Source organism: Cynara cardunculus, unplaced genomic scaffold, assembly GCF_001531365.2.
Source record: "Cynara cardunculus var. scolymus isolate 2C unplaced genomic scaffold, CcrdV1 Un_Scaffold_362, whole genome shotgun sequence".
Classification (NCBI taxonomy): domain Eukaryota; kingdom Viridiplantae; phylum Streptophyta; class Magnoliopsida; order Asterales; family Asteraceae; genus Cynara; species Cynara cardunculus.
In genome coordinates this window covers 212,618-225,317 of record NW_020200574.1, presented here as the reverse complement: position 1 = coordinate 225,317, position 12,700 = coordinate 212,618, and the positions used below count along the sequence as shown (strand labels likewise).

The window sequence follows — 12,700 nt, the reverse complement described above, 5'->3', positions numbered from 1 at the left end:
AAAACTATATATTGATGAGGTAGTGACACGTCATGGTGTTCCTCTATCAATCGTTTTTGATAGAGATAGTTGATTCACTTTTATGTTTTGGAAGAACTTCCAAAGAGAGATGGGTTCACAAATTAAGTTAAGTACAGCTTATCATCCTCAGACTGATGGACAAAGTGAACGAACTATCCAAACATTAGAAGATATGCTTAGAGCACGTGTCATTGATTTTGGAGGTCATGGGATAATCATTTGGCTCTGGTGGAATTTGCGTACAACAATAGCTACCATTCAAGTATTCAAGCAGCACCTTTCGAGGTTTTGTTTGAACGAAAATGTCGAACTCCTTTGTGTTGTAATAAAATAGGTGAAAAACAGTTAGTTGGCCTGAGTTAGTTCAGTAAACTGCAGATAAAATTGGAGTAATACGAGAACGAATGAAAGCGGCACAGGATGGACAAAGAAGTTATGCAGATAAACGTCGGAAACCGATTGAATTCCAAGAAGGTGATAGGGTAATGTTAAAGGTATCACCTTGGAAAGGAATAGTACGTTTTGGTAAGAAAGGGAAATTAAGTCCGAGGTATATTAGGCCATTCCTTATCATTGGAAAGGTTGGGGAAGTGGCTTACATATTAGAACTTCCATTAGAGTTAAGTGGGATCCATGACACGTTTCATGTGTCAAATTTAAGGAAGTGTCTAATAAGCCCGGATGTGGCAGTACCGTTACCTGATATTAAGGTGGATGAAAGATTGTGTTTTGAAGAAACCCCTAAACAAATTACTGACTACAAGGTGAAGAAATTACAAAATAAAGAGGTTGGGTTAGTAAAGGTTCAGTGGCGTTATCATAAAGGACCAGACGCCACCTGGGAATCATAATCAGAGATGCGGATAAAATATCCCTACCTTTTTGCTTAAATGGAATTCCGGGACGGAATTCTTTTGAGGAGGGAATGTTGTAATATTCGGGTTTCAAGTTTTGATTTAAGATTTTGGAATATATATATATATATATATATGTGTGTGTATGTGTGTGTGTGTGTGTGTGTTAGGAGTGTGTGTGTGGGTGTATCTTAGTTTAATAAGAATTTTGTTGGGAGAAAGGGAGTCCGCTGAATGCCATCACTCACAGATTCCATTTACTATAAATAGTAAATGAAGTTTTAGAAAGAAAGTTTACACACTCTCTTTATAGTAAGGAAGTCTTTTAAACTTGTCATCCGGATTTGGCTGAAGAGGGAAAATATTCAAAGCTAGGATATTCGGTTTCTAAGGTAAGTGTTAGAAGCTTTGAAGTATCAATTATTTGTATAACAATTTAATCGCTTTTAGATCTGGTTTGTTATTCATCATATATATATTGTGCGGACTTCATCCTAAACCGGACAAGTGGTGTCCGGGATTTACCTTAAAATGGTCGAGTGTTGTCCGGATTATCCCCTAAACCGGACAAGGGGCATCCAGATTTGTCCTAAACCGCCCAAGAGGCAATCGGATTCTCTTTAAATCGTTCGAGTATCACCCGGATATTTTCTTAGACCGGCTAAAGGATGTCCGGATATATCTAAACCGCTCAAGTGTCGACCGAGTTAAACCCTAAACCGCTCAAAACATCAAGTGTTGACCGGATTAGATGTCCGGACAATGCTGTCCGGATTACATCTCCGGATGTTTGTTCGGATTTCATATTCGAAGGATTTTGGTATTTTTGGTATTATTTTCACTATAGGTTTATGAAATGGCGGTGTAACAGCGAAATAGATGAAATGGAGGTGTAACCGCGAGAGAGATGTAATGGCGGTGTAACCGAGAGAGATGTAGTGGCGGTGTAACCGCGAGAGAGATGTAGTGGCGGTGTAACCGCGATAGAGATGTAGTGGCGGTGTTACCACGAGAGAAATGTAATGGCAGTGTAACTACAAGAGGAAAAGATTTTATAACAATTATAGATATAATGTTTATATCTGTACAGGTTTGATTTTAAATTGATAGTTTGGAATACAAGATATTTATATAAGATTTGTACACTCACTAGACCTTCTGGGTCTAACGCTCAATTGTTGGACTAACCTGTTTTGTAGTTCATCATACCTCACATGATAGAGGCAAGGGAAAAGTTTAGAATTAATGAAATTTAGTTGTTCATAAATGTAATGAATAAAGTTTTTTTTGTTCGCCCATATTTTGTAAACAATATTACTTTATGTTTTATGAATATGATTATGTGGATTATCATTTGGTGGAAATTATGGGTTGTTACATAACGGCTTTTTACCGAGTCGAAAATGCACCCCTACTCGTTCATGTCTTTTGTAAATATATTTGTTATACATAAATAATTTAAGATTGAGCCATTGTTTTATTTAAAATTTTAATAACAAATTAATAACTATATTATATTTTGAAATTTTTTAATACAACATCTTCTTATTAGTAAAAATACAATTCGTATTTAAAATGCATTTTTAGAATAAACAAGATAATTAATAGATTTATTTATTGAATTCAAAATATCAACTATTGCAAAGTTCTTAAAGATATTAACTTGAAAAATTATAAAAAATATTAAATATTACATTCTATGATAAAACTCAAAAAACAATATTTTATTTTTTTAATAATTAAATAAAAAATATTAAAATATTTAATATGACTTAGGGGCCGTTTACCAAACATTTACCCGATAAGTGTTTACCGATAAAATTTAACATTATTATTTACTTACCGGGTATGATTTTAATCCATCAAAACGACATTGTATGCAACAATTCACCCCTTACCGTGGTAAGAGTCGTCGTCCTCACTTACCGGGTAAAACTCATGGTTCTTGTCTCGCTCTTACCGGGTAAGATTTTTAGTCCTTACCATATTTATCCGGTGAGGTAATGTGACTTGATAAGCGTTTACCCGGGTAAATGTTTGGTAAACTACCTCTTAATATATCTATACTATATTATAAAGCATTTGACTAAATCTCTTAAAAACAACCTTTTAAGCATATGATACTACCAATTAAAGCCAAATTACTTAAAAAAAACTTCTATTGGTACACTTATTAAAGCCATCCCTAAACCTCAAAACTCTATCCCATCAACGATTTCATGGATCCTATCCCTAAATCGATCCTATCCCTAAACCCAATTCCCTCCCTAAACGATTTCATCGATCCTATCCCTAAACCTAATTCCCTCCCTAAACGATTTCCCTAACCCAATTTGATTTCTTCCCTAACCCAATTCGATTTCATAAACCTAAACGATTTCATCGCCAACGGATTTTGAAGAATACAGATTCTATTTAATCCCTAAATATTCTGAGATGATATCAATTGAGATGATATTGACTCCAATAGAATTTAGAGATGCATATATAATTGACATGTTCTTCAATCCATTAGTGTCAGTCCAGAATCTAGAGGAGGTAATCTATTTCTCTTTTTCCTTTAGCCAACTTCTTTGTTGTTGTTGTTTTCGATTGACGGGTTTCAGGTTCTGTGTATCGGTATGTTTTAGCCTACTTGCTCTTATGATATAATAATGTTTTAGATGTGCGTATCGGTATGTTTTAGCCTATTCATGTATCAGATGCTTATCTATATTCGCAAGTATGTCACTGCAAAATTTGTAGTGCAGTACATATAACCTGTTTACATTATCGGGTTCTCAAAATATTTGTGGTTATCACATAAACCGCAAATAGCTTTGACTAAATAGATACTTGATAGTAGCTTAGTTGGTAATTCGAATTTGAAAAGAGAAAGAATATTTGAATCTACTGTGATTTGTAGTTACTTGTACTTTTAGACCTGTCTGTCTCAGATCATGGACAACTTGTCAACATAGAAACAAAACTTCAGCGTGAGAGCAGAGTTTCACTTCACATTTGTAGGGGGTTGATGAATTAGTGGGTGGGCGATTGAGTTTTCATCCTAGTGTACTCTCATTGGGATGAGGTTTCCAGGGTCTTCATTCAAAAGATCCATTATGAGGATCTGGGATCCTGTGAACCATACCCGTTTGGGCTGATTGATCATGCAGGTCGTGAATGGAGCAGAATGGGAACCTGAGATCTTGCTCGGGGAAGGTAGAGGATTTGTTTTTAGAGCACAAACAACAAGTAGTGTGAAATATGTAATGATGCATGTATGAACGGTGTCAAAACTTGCCTCTTAACCTATGTTTCGGAATTAGCAAAAACTCAAGGTGAGGGGAAAGTAATTAGTTATAAAGTAATGCTATATTCTTCTACCAATTCTCTAAAAAGTCATCCGAAAGGACATTTGGCATAATCATACGGTGCTTAAATTTTTTCATAGTGGGTCATGTGGCGTTTAGATTTCTACCAAGTATCATTAGTCTTATTTATGGGGCAGGCAAGAAGAACTAGGCATATGCAGAAGCCCTAGGCAAAGACAATTGCGCACAATAGGAATAATGTTTTACTGTGCATTGTGTTCAATAATATCAGTGACAGTAATTTTTTGTTAAAAAGCCAAAAACAATGCATAGTTGGCCTTATAGAAAGCTAATTAACCAATAAGTTAAGACAGCCTATTCTGGACATAATGTCAGAACAAGTAAATGACCATAATGTCTTTGAGCTAAAAAAGCTTAAACCTGTATAAATGTATAATGGTTGATGTTCCTTATCAAAATTAGTCTCATAATAAGTAAAACTGGGTGCACCATGCTTATTACTAGGTGAATTTCTCATTACTAGGATGACAACAATCATATTTAGTGTGCTCAATTTCTGTTCATGATCCTTTTGGTAAATCTGGGAAGACTGATATCGGATGTTCTCATATCGTCAATTTGGTCGACAAAATCAGTGGGAAGTCATAATTTCTTCTCTTCATTTTGTAGGTTAGGGTTAGGGAGGCTCATAGAACTTTGATGCTAATATGGTATTTCTATTTGCCTTTGGAGAAGCTGTATTATTTCAGCATAGGCGCAGATAGATTTGTTACTCTAAGAAGTGATGGTGAATTCTTCTTTTGCCATAACTGGAAATTTGTCCATTTCATCATTTATTCAAACGGTTGAATATTCAGCGACTTATTGTTTCATCTGTCTTCATGTAAGGATTTCATTTTTTTCATGGCAGGTTTTCAATGCTTATACTATTTTAATCTAAATGCCATGAAAACTAAGGAGCCGTTTATCTAAACACTTACCTGGTAAGCACTTACCGGTAAAATTCAACACTATCGCTTACTTACCGAGTAAGATTTTATTCACTAAAACGCATCGTATGCAACAATTTATCACGGTAAGCGCTAACCATGGTAAGAGTCCTCGTCCTCACTTACCGGGTAAGACTCGATTCTTGCCTTCGCTCTTACCGGGTAAGATTTTTAGTTCTTGTCATATTCATTCGGTAAAGTAAATGACTTGGTAAGCGCTTACCCGTTGGTAAAACTAAATAGGTGATAATCATGAACCATTCATGGTTCTGGCCTTAAACACAACTGAATGTGAAATTGAGCTGGTTAGATTTTAGAACAGTCTCAAAGCTTATTTCAAGCTTTAGAGCTGGTTAGATTTCAGAACAGGAAAAATCTTTTTGTCTTTCATTTCTCTCATGTTCTTCCATTTATTTTTGTGTTCTCTACTGTTGTTTGTCTTTTCTTTATGATGGTTGCTCTAGGTTGTTTAGAACTTTTTGTTTGCCGAAACCATGGCATAATATTGATCACAGGTTTTATAATTAATTACCAGTCGTTTAGGGTTGTAAGTAGACATGGGGATAAGTCCAGATAGCTAAGTCCATCTACGTCAGGAATAATTTTGTTGCCCTTTTATTACTCTGCCATCTAAGTCCATATTTAAGTCTAATAACCATTCCAATGCTTGATTTCCACTGTTGTGGCTGTGGTTGCAAAATCCAGTATTTAGATCAATACTTCCATTGTTTTGAACCAGCGATCAAGGCAAAAACTTTCAATGTGAGTCACACCATCATAGCTTAATTCATAGTTCTGTCCCTATTGTTTGCATTTGACCATTTTACATCTGCAAAGTTGTCAAGTATGTTTTTACCATGTTGGTGTATCTTTTCTTCTATTGAAGGGTGAAACACAAGACCTATTTATTGCAACAGAAAGATACAAGTTTTTTGTTCTTCAGTGGGAAACGAGGTTTCAACAGCATAATCATATTCTTTTGTTACCAAAGGATTTGTAATGCATCATTTATTGTTGCATCTGGTTTATAGATGGATAGGAAAATGTTTCTGTATTTAGAACTTGTGTACTTTCTATGTTCATTTACTCACCTGGGATGATTTTAGGTAAATAGTGAGTGTGGTTTAGAGCATTAGCATATAGGTCACTAGCATCAACATAACGTCAAGCGAAGTCAAGGATCCAACACTGATGGGTTTACGCTGTAAATAGATATATATAGATCTTGAACTACATGCCATATGTTGTTGTTGATCACTATAGCAAATAAACATTAGCTATTGAAACTTGAAAGTTCAAATGCTCCGGTCTCTTCCCAAAATAACCACACAAACTCATGATTCAAAGTCAAACTAATGTTTCAGAATTGTGATTCACCCCCCGCTGCATCGTGCGGGTACACCACTAAGATATCGTTTTGATGACGACTCTTACATGGGTAAGATTGTAGTACACCACTAGGATACCTGATAAATGAGGATGACGACTCTTACCCGGGTAAGCGCTTACTGGGTAAATTATTGCATAGGATACCGTTTTGATGTACTACAATCTTATCCGATAAAAATAAATTATAATGTTGATTCATACTTGTAAACACTTACCGAATAAATGTCTGGTCTAAAAGATAGGGTGACAAAGTTTAGATGGAAAATCTTGTGGTTTGTATACCATCCATAATTTATTTTTAGAATGATTCATATAGTCATATATTTTGCAGTTCAATCAGGTGGTTAGTTGGAATTTGAAGGAGGGCGTGGTTGGATGCTCTAATCTATGCTATTACAGTGGTCAAAATTTGAAATAGCAGTTAGGACCGTGATTGATATAGCGGTTATGGCAATGGTAAAACGGTGATATAACGGTCAAAGTATTGCGGTTCATGTATTCATTACAATAAAAAAGACGCAATATATATCTTGATATATTCTATTTCGGTGGTTGTGATCTCATCGTTTTGATTAAAGATGGAATAGAAACAAGTTAGTAGAAATGCACCAGAAGTGGATTATGAGTCAAAATAAGAGCTCATCATTATTTCTTATTTGAAGGAAAATGGCTGAAGACTCATGATCAAATGGATTCGATGACATACAGTATTTTATTTCTTATTTGAAGGAAGAAAAAGGAAAACTATGGGCACAAGAAATTGAACATATGTATAGTGCGCCCATGATGAAAGAAGGATGTTGATTATAATGAGTATTTAACACATATTCTAAAACCAAAGCCTGAGATTCTTGTTCATATTTAAAACCAAAGGCTTTGGATTCATCAGCACACCACACAAACATGCCTCCAAGCTTGCCTTGCCTTGCCTTGCCTTTTCAACTCCCTGCAGGCCTTAAAGAATCCATCATTAGGAGGCAAACCTAAGTTACCTTTGCTTATGAAGCTGGCTAGAAGTTGACTTCGTGCATAACTTAAATCTTGTTGATGATTAAAGTGATATATAAACTGTGAAACACTAAGCTTATCGTATGCGTAAAACTGGAAATTCATATAATCTATAACATGTCCATATTTCTTCCATAAAGCCAAGTAATGACTTTGAACAGGTCCGTTGTCTTCGTAGGGAGCGATAGAAGCAAATTTGATGGTTTGGTTTTTCTTTAGAATCGTTATAAGTTGTCCTATACATAGTCGATGTCAATACCATTCAAATTGTATTGCATTTGATATTGGTGGTGTTATACTTTATGGATATACTCCAATCGAAGATTCTCCCAAAGCTTTGATTGTTCCCAGGTGCTGTTGAGGTCTTCGATACTTATCAATATTGGTAAATGTCAAAGGCAATGTGTTATCGACATAAATATTTTTTATTGTACCGAGTATTTATAGTCTTCTACCCCTACCACGTAAAATTTTATAAAACTGTAGATCTTTTAAAAATTCACCATACGGTTCAAGGAATTTCGGGGAACTTTTTGTTTGTTGTTCATCTAACCTGTCTGTATACACAGACATAGTGTAATTAGTTTAAAAAGCTGATGACAATGCAAAACCTAGCAAGTTGAAATTTTTATGCTTAACTCAGATTTGGTGAAATTGCTCGTAGATCATCCAAGTTTGTTCGTGAGAAAGTAACAATATAGGCAACAATGTAATTGTCAATGAGTTGGGCATTCCGCATTGTGGGATTCCTTTCTTGACCATGCTTACCAAAACATGATTCTACTTAAGTTGCAAACTTACCCAAGTTGGTTGTACCACCCACCAATTGTGTCATATAAAATATTAATACTTAGTTATTTTGCATTCAACTTGAATTCAAACTTATAATAATATTACAATTATGTTTTAATCAAGATAATGCTATTTCTAAATAGTAGATGTCTAAATAATTGCGATGTTTGGAAAATCCTATTTGATGAAAGCTCAAACTCTACAAATGCAATTCAGATTGACAAAGCTCATGAGCTATGCGGATGGCTACCCGAGTCAAGCAGAGTGCCAAGAACTGAACATGTGTAAAACCTCTTTGGCTCTTGGTATGTTATGTTTCCAAAATGATGATCGTAACGTTCTAAAAATGAGAGTGAGATAAATGATTAAAGTTGTAACGATTATGCATTTTTATTTTTTCTTCAAAAATAATTTTGATGGCCATTACTTTTTACATATTTATCAAAATACTATTTTATTCCTGATTTGTAAAAAGAAAAAAATTACATCCCGCCGTATTGCACGGGTACATAACTAGTAGATATTTATACTATATTATAAAGCATTTGACAAAAACTCTTAAAAACCATTCTTTATGCATGAAGTACTACTAATTAATGCATAGTACTTAAAATTTAAGATTACAAGTAAATTGTACGTAAGTATAACTTATTAAAGCTTCAATTTTGAATTCGTATAACTAACTGCAGATAAATATAATCAAATACAAGATAAACATCTTATTTTAAATATAAAAAATCTAAAATATAATTAGGATAATCATTAAGTTATAACAGAATCATTATCTTTATAAAAATTATAATCTAAAATAAATTACTTYGCTATTAAATCTAAATTAAATTATGATAAAAAATAGAACTAAAAAAATTGTACAAAAGACGAGAACTTTTAAATTTTAATTTGATATTAATATCAAAATATTTTTCCAAAATTTTATGATATCTTCAAATTTATTTTTATTAAAAGTAAAAAACATTATCTTTCTCAAAACCACATAAACCTTATTGTATCAATAGAGACAAAATAAAATGAAACATTAAAATGAATATGTATCTTGTTGCATTGCACGAGTACCCTTCTAGTACATATATATATATATATATATATATATATATATATATATATATACTAGTTGTTTATCCGCGCAATGCGGCGGGTTGCAAAATTTAACTATAGAAGACAAAAAAAAAATCTTTTTGCATGAATACGAGATCCAGGTAAAAATTCAAGTACTTTTGATAGCAATCTCATTTCATATGGAATATTACGAATGAAAAAAGCTTAAGAAAACAAATGCAGGAAATAAACCATGTCTTCTAGAAATTACATAATGTCATTCATCTTTCTCTTAATCTAACCGGAGTCGAGGATCGAATCCAAGGAGGAATAAAAATTCACTTGTGGCCACAGAGGTTCAATTATGGTGACTCCGGACTATCCGAGAAGCGGGTGGTCGCCCAAGATTAGTCGGCTCACATAATGAGTTTGATATCCAGTTTAGTAAAAAAAACTCTCTTAATCTTTCATCAGCCTCACACTTCTTGATATTCGGAGAATACTTTTCTATTAAGCAAACTTTCATAAAATAATCATTTGACTAAGAGGCTGTTTACCAAATGCTCATCTGGGTAAGCGTTTACCAAGTCGTATTACCTCACTCAATGAATATGGAAAGGACCAAGAATCTTACTCGGTAAGTGCAAAAGCAAGGACCGATAATCTTACCTAGCAAGTGAGGGCGACGACACTTACCACGGTTGTGCATAGGATACTGATAAGTTAGTGATAGTGTTGAATTTCATGGTAAGTGTTTATCCGGGTAAGCATTTGGTAAACGGCCTCTAAATATTTTTCGTACTAAACATTTTTCACACAAACCATACAAATCAACCAATTAGATCAGGCAAAGGATTAAATAATTCAACAAAATTTGTTCAATGCAAATGTTGAAAGGTAAAAGATATCTTAATTAAACAACTTGCTTAGATAAAAGATAAAATAAGTTCAATTGTCAATGATTATAAATTATAAATGCGATTTTATTTTTATGAATTTGTTTACTTTTGAATGAATAATAGAGTTCTTTTTGTTAGTTATCAGTTTTATGCATTATTTTGCTCAGCATTTGTCTTCAATTTGAACATGTTTTATCAATTGGTTACGAGTTTGTTTTACAAATTTCAAACCTTTTCTTAACGGATAAATTTCAAACGTATTAAAATAATTACATAGAAATATACTCGCTTGCAAATATATTCAAGATTGAAATTTTCCAAACCTGGTTAGAAAAGCTGAAAAATATATAACTTTAATAGAAGTAGACACAATCCAATCCTCATTGGAAAGACAATAAACAACCACATTGTTCATAAACCAAACAAACACTTTATATGCTCTTCACATGTAGCAAGTTTTTCATGGAAAAATAAAAATTGCATGATTTGCTGCTATCTTACCATAAGATGAGGTATGTAATCCAGAAGCATAACAAAAAACACTCACCCAATCTCCTCATCTGAATCAAAAAATTGTTCTAATTCTAATGCTATTATCATATCATATATTACAATTATTAATTTAACCTTCAAGATAAGCAATGTATACATACACATGCATTCATTCATCTCCTGCAATGAAATTTGGCACCTCACCCTCACACAGATACTCATCACATCTTGATGTTGTTCCCCACCCTCTGCGTAACCGAAGAATGTCCTCCTTGAAGGTCGATTCCAGAGCCCTAATGAACACGCCAGATAATGCAGAAATGGTCTTATCAAGCATTGCCTCCACCTTCGACATCAAACATAAATCAATATTTCAACACTAAACTATTCTTCGAATCATATTGTCATCTATGAGGAAACATATAGAGCATTGGAGCAGGTTTCAAAAGACTGATTTTCGAAAGTGAAACAAATATATATTATGATTTAGTAGAAACACTAAGGGGCCGTTTACCAAAACGACATCGTATGCAACACTATTATTTACTTATCGTATGCAAGTGCTTACCAATAAAATTTAACACTATTATTTACTTATCGAGTAAGATTTTAGTCCACCAAAACGATATCGTATGCAACAATTTACTCGGTAAGCTCTTACCGTGGTAAGAGTCGTCGCCCTCACTTACCAGGTAAGACTCATGATCCTTGTCTCGCTCTTACTGGGTAAGATTCTTGGTCATTACCATATTCATCCAGTAAGGTAACGCGACTTGGTAAGCGCTTTCCCGGGTAAGTGTTTGGTAAACGGCCCCTGAGATAAAGTGTGGTCGTTTACAGATAAACAACATAAAGATAAAGGGGCTGATAAACTGACCTGAGGATCCCCATCAAGTTTTTTTCTATACAATAATGCATCCCACTTTTCAGCTGAATTACGAGTCGTCCGTGTAATGAGTGGCACAGTCTTCCCATTCAGCATAACAAGGGATTGCAATAAACCAGTTTCACTTTCTGCAGCATTCGTAGAAAGATATATCGCTGGCATATTGGCTCTTTCAACCAGACGGGTAATACATTCTGCAGCTTGAGGAATTGGGAAGAAGCAGCTTGGATTCTTGGCTTTGCTGAAAAAATATATGTGAAGGTAGTTATACAAAATTCATGAAAAATTATCTTGTTTTCTGATAGTAAGCACAAAAAATTCTTAGGAATCAAGATACTCCTGTCTTTCATCTTCAATTAGCACCCTTAAGCTCTAAAAGTTTCACCCCTCCAATTTCCATCATGGTTCAAAGCATAATGGTCCAAACAAGTTTTGGAATTCTTTTCAATATGCAGTAGATTAATTTACTTTACATTTGTACAGTACCATACTATCCATAATAATTAAAGCTAAGGGCATTGTCAGCATCATGCAGAGTGTGTTCACACTTCAAAGAATAAACTCTAAAAGGTTTTTCTTTCTATTATAATAGTGCTTGTGCATGCACATATTGTGTTATCAGTGATCTTTTTAATAAATACTGTCACGAAGGTTGATTCATGAACTACCAAATGCACAACTAAAAATGACAACGACCTGCATCCAACAACATTTCCATATTGTAAACTGTCAATCAAATGGATCCTAGCAAGGTAATCAAAGAGAGCACAACCATACAACATAATGAATAACAAATAGTACAGAGACCTCCATAATTCTCCATCTATAACTATACATGACTTATACATATATATATATATATATATATATACAACCTATCAAAACCACACAACTGAACAACCCCTTAAACTATTTCTCCTTTATATATAGTTATTCGATTTGATTCTTATATGATACACAAAAAACCAAATTAACAAAAATTACTCTCTGAATCAAAAGT

At 33.9% G+C, this 12,700-nt stretch overlaps 1 protein-coding gene and 1 long non-coding RNA gene across 2 annotated transcripts; one reads left to right on the top strand and one right to left on the bottom strand.

The window, feature by feature from the left end:
• Nucleotides 1-3,077: 3,077 nt before the first annotated feature.
• LOC112501639 lies at nt 3,078-7,111 on the top strand. The gene is made up of 2 exons (XR_003067539.1): nt 3,078-3,413; nt 6,899-7,111. It is a non-coding gene; the product is annotated as an uncharacterized LOC112501639 (long non-coding RNA).
• A 3,850-nt stretch (nt 7,112-10,961) lies between these two features.
• On the bottom strand, nt 10,962-12,482 carry LOC112501636 (O-fucosyltransferase 14-like). The gene is made up of 3 exons (XM_025105324.1): nt 12,397-12,482; nt 11,692-11,941; nt 10,962-11,160 (listed from the first exon to the last, which is right to left on the bottom strand). Exons 1-3 carry the CDS (start codon nt 12,480-12,482, stop codon nt 10,984-10,986), a joined length of 513 nt encoding a protein of 170 aa, XP_024961092.1. The 3' UTR covers nt 10,962-10,983.
• Nucleotides 12,483-12,700: the final 218 nt, after the last annotated feature.